Below are 13,376 nucleotides of genomic sequence, written 5' to 3' on the forward strand. Positions count from 1 at the left end.
CTATTGTAACATGGGGGTGGTGACCTTGGATTTATTCATTCAGTTTTATAAGACAATTTCATCCAGAAAATAACGAGACTACATATGATACCGGCAAAGCGGGAACACAAGCCTAATTTCCGTGGGTTTTGACGTGATTTTTTGTTTTACGCCTTTCTAAATGTGTTATTATTGTGTAAAAAAACTGAATAAAATATGATTAGATATATTAAACTTAGTATAAAAACTAAAAATTACAGACAAACAAAAGGGTAATGAAAAACTTGGCAATTCTTTTTGGGATGGGTTTTGTGCGTTACTTATGAAGGACATTTTGGCACTGGGTCGATACAGTTCCTAATAATTTAAAAGTAAAGTCAGAACAGCGCTTCGAACTCATACATTTTATAAGGTGCTAATTTTGATTTGTATAGATATACATACATGTATTATTATAACATATCATTAGTAAATTACCCGTTGATAAAAGAGATATTATGAAACTTCATGTTCCAACTGAAACTTCTGCTGGAAAGGTTACCGTCGTAAAATTTGAATTTTGCTAAGTTCCATTTGATCATTTAGCTCGTCACGTATTTTGATACTTTTCCATCCTTGGCTTTCAAATATTTGGGTTTTAGTGTTCGTGATAATGCCCGCGTCACACTGTCCCGATTTTTACGCCGATGGCAACACGATAATGGAAATTTTCAAAATCGGGGCTGGTCGTATCCAGATCGGGCTATTCGTAGTGCCATCTTTAACCATCTTTAACCATCGGCCACTTTTTCTAGCCTTCGGGGACAACTTCGGGAAGGGTTCTAAATTTTTTAACATGTTAAAAAATCCCCGAAGGTGCGCCCGATGTTGAGGGTTCGTATTGAGTTCGTATCACCATCCTCAATATCGTAATGTCACCGGGAATGCATCTTTTCACATCGTATTGCATTCGTGTTTCAATCGTTTCCATCGGGCAGTTTTGACATTACGATGTCTACACGAATGAATCACGAAGGTACCCGAAGGTCTTACGATGGCAACACGACTTCGTGAAGACCTCGTAATCCCGTCGTGTTGCCATCGTATAAAAGTACGAAGGCGACAAGATGGAACTACGACGGCAAAAAAAACAGCTAAATGTAAGTTAATTTTCGCGCTAAAATACATTTAAAGTGCCATGCGCGATATGCACTGGTCAGTCCAATACCACAGTTAAGAAAGACGTTCACAAAACATGGAGCTCATATCATATGATTCTATGAGAACAAGAAAGGCGACAGCGTTGTTTCTATTAATTCAAATGGAACAAGAAGAGCAGCTATTATAGGCTCAGGATTTACTTTTCCAAGTGAAATATTATTTTTTGTCAATTTTTTATATCAAGTAACATAATTAAAGGTGACAAAGAATTTAGAGTTTAATTTATATTAGACAATGTCGGAACATATTCAATTTCTTCTATTCACAACAACAACACGAAAAGACAAAAACGTTAGTTATGATAAGAGCGATATGTTCAGGCCTTTTCCATCTGGATTGTTTCATATCATTACATGCTGGGGTTCCTTTAAATAAACGCGCCTCGTACACCAACACTGCAGGTACACGTATATAGGGAAACCAACTTTTTATTCATTATTCTGATTTTTTATGTATCGTGTGAGTTGTTGTCACACGAATGTTTACTCCATAACCATTTTGTTTTCTATATGTCATATTTTGCCGCCTTTGTTGCTTTCCCCACATCCTTCCTTTTGTCTATATTATTGTGATATTCTCCTGGAAAGAGCTCTTTTTGAATGAAAGGGATCAACGAACCCATTACCTTACCTTTAAGATAGATCAGTAAACATGGGCATAATTATGGGTAATTATTCAGACTAGTGCACACATTTTACAGTTCAAACAAGGCAGTGCCGAGCGTGGCATCCCCTCGTATGTATCATATTGGGGACAAATATGGACACTATATTTGTATATGACACATGCAGAAAATGGTAAATTGAATATGCATATTTGATACATAAACTATTTTTTTAGAAATCAACCAAAACATTTAGTAACTGGAAATACCTTTAATATTGTCTTTAGAACCAGCAGGTAAAAAAATGAGCAACCAATTTCCTGTGAATTATGCTATTTCAAGGAGAAAAAACAAGTCCATCTGCATGACCTTGACCTTTCGCCTTGAACGTAAAAAATGTCAGATCATTACAAGGAGGAACAATATACCAAATGTAGTTAAAATCTTTTGAAGCATATTGGTTTTAGAGTGTCCACAAGGGTGATATTGCCTTGTATTACAACTGCCACTGTGACCTTGACCTTTGAACTTTAAAGTCAATAGCGCTTTAGATATTCTTAACGAGTAACACCATACCAAGTTGTGAGCATTTTGGTTCTAGAGTGTCCATAACAATTTTATCTACATGCAACTTACATGTAGTAGGCGAGGGGATAATAAACTAAGTTTTATAAGAATTAGACAAAAAGATCGATTACCCGCCATGCATGGCAGACTTGTACAGAAACGATATGTTGTCGAAATTCTGTTCGTATTTTTTAGACATCGTATGGCCATCGCGCCATCATAGTAATCCATCGTGTAGCCTTCGTAATCCACCGTGTAGCCTTCGTGATCCATCGTGTAGGCTACGGCTGAGATATGAGGCTTAAATACCCGTCTTCGGTTAATCTTCGTATGTCCATCTTTTGCTATCGTATACAATTTCGGCACCATCGTATAGACTTCGTTATTCATCGTACTTGCTTCGGTCACTTTTTGATATTTTAACGAGATCGGGACCAACTTCGTACGAACTTACAATTTTAGCATTCGGGTGTCCATCGTATATAAAAATCGGGACAGTGTGACGCGGGCATAAAGAAAAGCTCATCGGACGCATGATATTGATTAAGTGCTATTTTCATTTTGTTTCAGTTAGGCAACAACCATTTGATTTTCTGGGGGGGGCTATGGTTTTTTTTGGAAAAAAAAGTTTGTTTCCAGTTTTTGGAGAAAAAAATAATTTGTTTTTGATTCTGAGAAAAAAAAATTGTTTGTTTCACTCTCAGCTGCCACTATATGTAATGCTAAAATTGAAAGAAAAAAATTGTTTTCGACTTGTCGCGAAAAAAATAGATTGTTTTTCGCCGCAGGCGAAAAAAAAAGTTTGTACAGAAAAAAAAACCATAGCCCCCCCCCCCCCCCCCCCCCCCAGAAAATCAAATGGTTGCTGCCTTATGTAATGTCTTCCATCAATAAAGGTAATTGTACATTTAATTTATCTCAGCTTACCAAGCAATGTAAAAGAAAAATAGACTGTAACGAACAGTGTATGCCAGTAAAGATGTATATATTGTTCAATGAATCCACTATCAATGATGGTAACGGTGAAATCTTTGTACACTTCGCGTGGTGTATAGCAACGTGAAGACGCGCATTTACATTTACAAATGCTACGTTGTCGTGTCTTTGTACGTATAAATATATCAGTATTTAAAGATTTTAAAAATCAAAAAGAGTAACAAGTTCACCAGTTTAATTGACAAATCTTCTGTTTTATAAAATCAATCATGGACCTACAAGAGGAACATATTAATCATAAATTTAAATTATTCAAATATAAAACCTACACAAGTCAAAAACACATGTCAATCATAATTTTACACACAAAAATCTGGTACATGCAACATACAAGATACTGCTGTTTTTTTCTTTTTGAAAATGTTGCTGATGATTACGACTGATGTCAGATGGGATACAAAATTGAGCCTATGTTTAGGTCTAAATATTTGATATTTTATAGAAAAAAAGGGGGGTTATCAACATTGCAACCCGTTTGTGTAGATCAAATTTAAAATTAAAACTAAAATAAAAGCGTATTCGTTAATAATAAATGAAAAAATAAATATATATCAAAGAAACATAGGCTGAGACTAAGTTTATATCATGGGTATTCTGAGGACTTCCGTGTTGTCAATAGATCAACAAACTGAAATGTTGAAATACAAATAACATGATTAACAAAAGTTACAATGAAAATGCATCAAGCAGCAAATCTACAAAGGATAACACTTGAAATAATTGTCGCTTATTTTAATAAATGCAAAGAACCACACCCATTAAATTTAGTTGTAAACAAAATGTTATTTGCACTCACCGTCAAGAATGTACAAAGTTGTTCTTAAGGGCAGACTACGAGTTGTGTATTGGAAGGTGTATTTGAAAGGTAGTACATATCATTAATTATGTACATAATATCAATCTTCTTGTTTTGACTTCCGTTTATTTTTATATTTTAAATTTTACAGGTATTTTCCTACGTCAATATAGTACTCTTAATTGATACTGAATCCGGATATACAAGAAACTAGAGGTTTATTCATGAGCCAATATCTCCCAGCTGGCCCACGTTTCACAAAATTTCAGACGATTTACGACCAAAACAGTTTGAATAGTTTGTTCAGATGATGATAATGATGATGATGAGTTACATTGTGTTTAACGTCCAGGGGCTAATATTACACGCATTTCAGGACAACAACATCAATAAGATGTGCATATTAAAGTTGTTTTAAAAAAATATTTGACTGACACGTTTAGCCAGGATTTTAACATATTATTTTGATTGACCCAGCCTGGGATCGAACAATAACCTTCCACACTCGAGAAAACCACGGACGACCCATTTGAATATAGTTTTTTTTTATATTTAAGACCGATTAAAAAAAACCATGTAACACTCAGAAACGTGTCCATCCAACCAAACGTACTCATATGTCAACTCTGGATTCCCAAACATGTCTAGTTGGTAATGGACGTCAGAACGTGTCCTTTTTATGAACGCCTAATCGTGTCCATATTTTAAAAACCCACAAACGTGTCCACCGTTACCAAATAGTTGTTTTAATCACATATGTTGTTTAAAACAATTTCAGTCGACAATATACAAGTTCCTCAGACTGTCTTAAAATAATGAAATAGAAAAATCTAGATTCTTATAAATGTTTTCTTGATTATATTTTTTCAAGAAAATGTTGTGTTGTTTTAAAACTAGTGGGGGTTAGTAGGATAGTATCGCTTAAAGGCGATGATTGCAAAATTTTAATCAAAATGGGCATATGGTGTTAAAGAAAAACTGTATATGCCCTACTTGAAAATTGCGCAGATAGAGCACTGAGTCAAAGTAATTTCCATGAATTCAAATTTAAAGTTTGAGCAAATGGACACGTTTGAATGAAACAAAATATATTGGACTTATATTCATGTAAGATGTTGGTAGAGTAGCTAAAATGGTCCTTCAAAATAGAGAAAGATATATACTAGTAGTAAAGTAATCGTTCAGATCTCGTGCTGATAGATATAGATAAACGATTTGGTATGAGTGCCAATGAGACAACTCTCCATCCAAGTCACAACTATCAACGTTATCCGAAGGTGAAAGTACGGTCTTGAAAACGGATCCTTGTCTCAGACCGAACATCAAGCTATAAAGGGCCCCTTGTTTTGTTTTGTTTTTTTTTGTGGGAAGGAGTCATAACGTCTCTTTAACATATTTTAAACATAGAAATATGACTATAAACGCTTTGACTTTGTGCCATGATCGTCGTGAATGCCAAACGGCATATATTTCGCTCATGTACAAACAAAATATCTTCATTTCTAAGAAGATGATTATTTCCAAAATATTTTTTAAAAATATTCAACTATAATCTTCAAAATATGGACTGGTTATACGTTTTACTATTTTGTTTGTTTCCTGGTATCATGTGAAATAGTCCAATTTTGAAAGTTTATAAAGTGTCATAGCTTCCTGCTTGTCAAAGATGTTACACTTCTATTCAAGTTCATGGCCAAATTTTGTACACGAAACGCGCGTCGGCGTATATACAAAATTTAGTCCTGGTATCTATGATGAATTTTTTTTCAACCACTGGGTCGATGCCACTGATGGTGGAGATTTATTTCCCCGAGGGTATCACCAGCCCAGTAGTCAGCACTTTTTGTGCTGACATGAATTATCATTGATATGGTTATATTTATAAATTAACTGTTTACAAAATTTTGAATTTTTAAAATACTAAGGCTTTTTCACCTCAGGCATAGGTTACCTTAGCTTGGTTTGGCAAAATGTTTAGGGATTTTGGTCCTCAATGCTCTTCAACTTCGAACTTTATTTGGGCCTTTTAACTTTTTTGGATTCGATAGTCACTGATGAGTCTTTTGTAGACGAAACGCGCGTCGGCGAATATACAAAATTTAGTCCTGGTATCTATGATGAGTTTATTGTAACAAACTTTGTTGATCTTTAGTTTATAAGTAAATAAGCTGAACAAATATATCTATAATACTTATGTTAAAACGAATCAAAGATGCCAGGCACATAATTTAATATGCCAGACAGGCGTTTTGTTTACAGACGCATCAGTAGTGCAGGTATCAAAACGTTTGCAAGGCTAAAAACTTAGAGCAGTTAACAAGTATTGAAAGCAAAAATTATAATAATTGCGATAAGTTTGGCTAGCGTGAAAGGCTACGGTGTTTTAACAGTCTATTATAATAATATAGTGAACGGTTGTTTTACATAGTATGAATTCATGAAGATGAACAATAAAAGGAAGTACCAAAATAACATCGTACACTATATATATTTACAATCAGTAAAGTACATTTGTCAGAACGATGACTATTAATATAGGTAAACGTAGACAACAACAAATTGATAGATGACTGACAGTTTCAGGTCCAGTAGCAAATTAAATGCAAATTCACAGTATAATGTGATATGAATAAAAACCCTTCTTTGTTCCAGACAAAAAATCTGAGACGAGTTTTTGCATGGACATTCTATGTCAAAAGGAAACAGTCTACAGTAAAGACATGTTACCCTTCCTGTACACTTTATTCTCACTCGATCAGTCTTTGCACTTACTCCTAAATGCTGCATGTATAGCAGAATTATAGTAGTAAATACCAATTTTCAAGTCTTTACTTTGACCCGGCCGGGACTCGAGCATACAACTGTTTACACCCAAGGCGAGCCTGCTTCCACGAGACCCCCCAGAAGGTAATCAGCTGGATGAAATGTTCGTTAACTTCAAATGAATAATAAAGATTAATATGCGAAATAAACATTGTTAAATTAATATGTGTTGTATTATACTGATATTCATAATTCTTTGTATCTGGTGTGCTTGAATGTGGTTGTTTTACACTTTACTTAATTAGTATCCTTGGAATTGCACAGTGTGTATGCCCACCCCAATTAAGCGAGCTATATATTGTATAAAACATTTATTTACTCAATGGATCCATGGAAAAGTATCAAATATTGCATCTTCCAGTAGAGTTGTAGAAACAGAATTATAGCAAAATTTAAGAACGAAGCTGGATTGTAAACGTATTTCACCAGATAACATGTTTGAATTTTTCGAAAAACTAAGGATTTTCTTACCCCAGTAGTAGATTACCTTAGCCGTATTTGGCACAACTTTTTGGAATTTTGGGTCCTCAATGCTCTTCAACTTTGTATTTGTTTGGCTTTTTAACTATTTTGATCTGAGCGTCACTGATGAGTCTTATGTAGACGAAACGCGCGTCTGGCGTATAAAATTATAATCCTGGTACTTTTGATAACTATTTACACCACTGGGTCCATGCCACTGCTGGTGAACGTTTCGTCCCCGAGGGTATCACCAGCCCAGTAGTCAGCACTTCGGTGTTATCATGAATATCAATTATATGGTCATTTTTATAAATTTTCTGTATAAAAACTTTGAATTTTTCGAAAAACTAAGGATTTTCTTACCCCAGGAGTAGATTACCTTAGCCGTATTTGGCACAACTTTTTGGAATTTTGGGTCCTCAATGCTCTTCAACTTTGTATTTGTTTGGCTTTTTAACTATTTTTATCTGAGCGTCACTGATGAGTCTTATGTAGACGAAACGCGCGTCTGGCGTATAACATTATAATCCTGGTACTTTTGATAACTATTTACAGCATATACATATGTGTTATCTTGAGTAGAGAAGAATAATAAATTCAAACCAATAAAAATACCATACAAGTTGGTAAAAAAAAACTCGTTACTGCATTACAAATGATCTGAAAGTTTAAGGTGGTACCTAAGACTACAGGGAGATAACTCTGTAAAATCAGCAGAATGTTTTAATGACATTGTGTTCATAAGGAAATATCAAGCTTCTCAATGGTCAAAATAAGTGTCTGTCAAACTGCTATATAACCAGTGTAATTTTTCTGATTAAACGGTTGGTTCAAATTTTTTGAAATTTTTATATTTTTGTCAAAGGGTCAAAGTAAATAATTTGTCAAAATATTAAGAAAATTAAACGAGCCAAATTAAAAAAAGTGTTAGGTACCACCTTAATTAGTTTTATTTAATTGTGACACACTCCTATACCATGTATACAGCGCTCAGATACAGCGGTAGTAGTTTTGGTTTTAGTAAAGCAAGACTGTTGACATAAAAGAAAATCAGGATAGTGTTTGATTTTGTCTATGCCTATTGTGCTTATCTTACAGTAACACACGTATATAATGTAACGCAGCAATGAGTAAAAATAAATAGACGAATTACATCTTCGTAAAATGTACTTAAACAACAACAAAACAAGAAAGAAAGCATGTAACTTTTACCATTTATAGAATAATGAATGTCGCCACTAACTATACTAAAATACTGCTAATGTGTTTACCTTTTCATGGTAGATACCCTTTGACCTCCAGGTAAAAACGACATTATGCACTTCCACTTTTTACATCATTTTCTGTCAAAATATTTACTTTTTGCTTATTACTGAAGTCTGAGATCTATAATTGCAAATCGGTGTTAAACCAATAGATATGGTTTACTGGAAAGTTAGCCCCAGAGGAGTATGTCACTGTTAGAAGAAAATTAAATGTAACTTTAAAATAGAAGTGTTGTCCAACCTGTCATCAAATTTGCCTCAGGGGTAATGTCCGTGTAAAACAATTACAATGTACCATATTTATATTTAGAACATGTTCTGTTAAGTATAAAAACCATATTCCATAACGTAATCAATTTTAATTATAGTTAATCTTGAACTCCCATCAATTCTGCTGAATAAATAGGAATTGAATTGCATGACTCCAAGGCATCGCTTACAGATAACGTACAGATAAACTATAATTGTTCCATCCGTTTATGGTTTATAATTGTAATGCTGACAGATCGGTAGGACTTAACATGTACAGCAAAGTCAACAGGTCAATGTATATATCGAATGACCACCAAATCCACGAACTGTAACTGGAATCTATAAGTGGTTTTTAGTCCAATTACTTATGTCCAGTCGGTCAAGCAATATGTCCGTGTTTAATAATTCAACGTTGCTATCATTTGATCACGTAGAACTCGATGACACCTGTTCGATTTCCATGATTAAAACTAATTGCCATCTTAAAAATATGAACTATTCAGTATACTATTTCTGTCTCGAACTCTTTGTAAACTTTGTAATTAGTGAATTCATGCAAATTTAGTAAATAACAATTTCATCCTTCACGTAGTCATATTGGCTGTGAAATAAACGCATATATTTCCTACCAGGTTCTATATAGTTACATCCTAATTAGTGATATATATATGTAAATATATTGTTCACTCTATTATACTTTATAAAGTTATCTTGAACTTTTATATGAATCAATATCAAGTAAGTAAATACTTTAGAAATAGCAGTTTATTAATTTGAATGTTATCTTGGAAAAATACTTTTAATTAATGTAGATTTAACCACACCGTGACAGCTACAACCCCAAAACATGATTAAACTTTACAATTATATATGAAAATAGAGCGTAAGATGTTTTCCATCAACAAATGTCCGAATAGAAAACGTTACATGTTTGGATATATGTGAGGTGAGTATTAACAATGGAACAGCAATCTGACAATACAAAAAAAAACACCCAAATGGCTTTTAAAAGATCATTATACGTTCTTCATCAATAGACGAGATCATACAATTTGTCAATCTTACAATTGCCTCAAGATTAGAAAAGCAGTAAACAAATTAAACTTCACTCTAACGTATTACACATTAAACCCCATTAGTTTGTGATACGTATACAGTACGGGGCGCCGAATGGGACTCTTGAAGTTTTGTACTCGAAATTCAATTTTGTACGGACAAAAGTGAGTTTTGTTCAACAAAAATGAGTTCAGATTAACAAAATTTGTAGCATACTACAAATTTAAAATTTTGTCATACAAAATTATCTTTCAGTGGACAAAAGCTACTTTTGTCATGACAAAATTCATTTTTGTAGCACAGACTTTACTTTTGTTACCTAATTTGAAAATTGGGCGACAAAAGTCAATTTTGTAGGAAAATTAGTTTAGTTTGAATTCTGTGAACTAATTTGCATACAAAATCGACTTTTGTGAGACAAAATTGACTTTTCTGAGACAAAATTGACTTTTGTTAGACAAAATTGACTTTTGTGAGACAAAATTGACATTTGTGAGACAAAATTGACTTTTGTGAGACAAAATTGACAAATTTGAATTTTGTCTGACAAAAGACAATTAGTCAATTTTGTCTCACAAAAGTCAATTCACAAAATTCAATTTTGTCTCACAAAAGTCAATTTTGTCTAACAAAAAAGTCAATTTTGTCTCACAAAAAATCAATTTTGTCCCACAAAAAAGTCAATTTTGTCTCACAAAATTGAATTTTGTCTCACACAATTGACTTTTGTGTTTCAATTTCCATATCAGGTAACAAAAGTCAATTTTGTATGCTAATAAGTTTATATTTGCAATGAAATCACAAAATTGAAGTTCTCATAAAACAAGTCTGTATCACATAGTTTTGTAAGACAAAAATGATTTTGTTATGACAGAATTGAATTTTGTACAAAACCACAAGAGTCCCATTCGGCGCCCCGTATACAGAACATAAAACAACAAACATAATTGTTACATGAAATAGGAATTGTTTCACGTTAACATATTTTTTTATTTAGATTCGTCCCCAGCCAGATATCATTTCCATATAAAACGATGTAAATTGGACATACATGATAGAAGTTAATACTGATCTCAATGTAATTTTTGGATTATTGCATCTGTTTCTATGGTAATAAAACGTTTATTGAATCCAAATATTACCATATACTTCACAACTGAACACGATTAATAGGTTGGAATTGAAAAGCAAACAGTTATGTAACAATTTAATTTAATTCAAAAACATGTAGGTGCAAATTGCTATAAACTTACTCCGAAAAAATACATCAGATTTTCATATACTCTTAGATGTATTACAGAAATGATCTTACTTTAAATGTCAACAAGAATAAGCGGTTCGTTTTACTAAGCATATTCGTATTCGTAATTCACTGTACATAGGAAAACAGTAAAAAGGTATCTGCCAGACCCCGAAAGCGCATCACTTTTAAGCTGCATACCAACGATCATGACATATCCTTTTGTGGCTTTTGGTAAAGATTTGATCAAGAATATCAAGTGCATTCAAATAATTGGCGAACAGGAAATAGTTACCGACTTATCCGAAATGAATTAATCACGGTCACGCTTCGGACCAAGTATTAAGTCCTTCTGTACAGTAGTTGTTAGAAATGTGTGACGACATAATTTGCTGACCAAACTGAAGCACGGACGGACTGACAGACAGGCAATTTAGCCCCACTCGGTTTGTTAAATCTAGAGTTGTTTTATAACACATTCAAAATCATTCATATCTAAGTTACTTGACATAACAATGATAACATTTAAATTTGAGTATGCTTGGCCATGCCGGATTACTTTGGATTTTTGTTTCAAATGAACTTAATATCTAGGTAAATAACTGACTGAGTTTTAAAGTCCTATATAATGCAAAAATATTGTTGTTAACTCTGCAAGTAGGATTTCTTAAGTTATTGATTTACAAATGCAAATAATAAGGTTATGTTTATTTTTCTACATAAATAAAACTTTTTTGACACACATGTATAGTCAGTCATTGATTATAGTGCGTCTTTTTTTGGTCTCAAGAGACTTTTGTTGTATAAATATGGTAAAATTATTAATACATGATAATGTGAGTATTTATGGTTTAGGAAAATATACTAAACACACCTCTCTAAAGAAATACGGATTGGATGCACTCATAGGTACAATAGAAGTGGAATTATTATAGAGCCATAAACTACTGTCGACCATGTCTATGGTTAAAGACTGAATGCTGAGACTAGCAATCACTTTCACTTGATTTGAATTGAAGATAAAAGAGCTATCAATGGTTGAAATAAAGGAACTTAACACAAAGAGCCATGGGTGATGATTTAGTTGTGTTCTTCTACAAAACAATAAACAAAGAACAAATATGACAGATAGAAACCAATTTATTCCACTATATTATATGGTCTTAAGCTGAGAAAGGACCATAAGGATTTTGACACGGTGCAATATGCTGGTCAAACCCCATACCTAAACTTGGACTGTGGTGTATCATCACAGCACCAAGCTGTTAAAATCAGAAGCATATTTGTGGTCCAAATGTATGGAATGTTTATGCGTAAATAATTAATGCCATTATGAAACTACAATAATTACTTTATGTGGTTATTAACTATAAGTGTATGCAGAGACATATTAAACAATGTACCATATTGTATTGCATATCTCTGGTGTATGTTAATTGAATAAAAGGAACATTGTACTTCAAAATGTATTTTTCAATTCAGTAAGAATCTTAATGACACAATGTCAATAATTTAATTTCACATGTATATATGCACGGTGATTAACTTTTATAAAATTACAAAAATCAATAGTTTTAATGGATCGACATTCTAAAAATTTGACGAAGAGGCATTTTGGAGATGTCACGGTGAGAAGTCTACCCATCTCCGACACCCGGTTTGCTATCAACACAAACGCATTATTTGATTAATTTGGGCGCAAGGCTTTTCTGAAAAAAGATGACTGAAAAAATGAGGATGTAGATCTTGGCTCATTTTATCTAAAAAAATCTTTCAGCAAGGTCAAGTTGTTCAAACTTTATTAATCACGGTAATGTCACGCAAAAGTTATGCAAAGCGCTGATTCCTTTCACGGATTTGGCTTTACTTTTTGGACCTTTTGGATTATAGCTCTTAACCTTTTTTATAAGCTTTGGATTTAAAATAGTTTGGCCACGAGCATCACTGAAGAGTAAAAATGAGAATGAAAATGGGGAATGTGCGAAAGAGACAACAACCCGGCCATAGAGCAGACAACATGTATTGTCGAAATGCGCATCTGGTGCAGGAAAATTGGTACCGTTAATATTATTACCGTTGTTTCACACTCGTGTATGTAAAAATTTCAGCGTGGAATTAAATATAGACGTCTTTTTC

The 13,376-nt window shown here is 33.3% G+C and overlaps 1 protein-coding gene across 2 annotated transcripts in view; it reads right to left on the reverse strand.

Annotated features, from left to right (window-relative positions):
- LOC143047903 (proline-rich protein 5-like) overlaps window positions 1-9,523 on the reverse strand; it is a 19,697-nt gene extending 10,174 nt beyond the window's left edge. The window contains exon 1 of one of the 2 annotated variants that reach the window (XM_076221244.1): window positions 8,699-9,523. In XM_076221244.1, the coding sequence (XP_076077359.1) occupies window positions 8,699-8,742 (44 nt within the window). In that variant the 5' untranslated portion in view covers window positions 8,743-9,523. Of the gene's footprint in view, window positions 1-4,142; window positions 4,221-8,698 lie in introns of those variants that run through there. The other variant, XM_076221246.1, reaches the window with a different exon arrangement.
- Between the last annotated feature and the right edge of the window lie 3,853 nt (window positions 9,524-13,376).

Source organism: Mytilus galloprovincialis, chromosome 10 (genome assembly GCF_965363235.1).
Source record: "Mytilus galloprovincialis chromosome 10, xbMytGall1.hap1.1, whole genome shotgun sequence".
Lineage (NCBI taxonomy): Eukaryota > Metazoa > Mollusca > Bivalvia > Mytilida > Mytilidae > Mytilus > Mytilus galloprovincialis.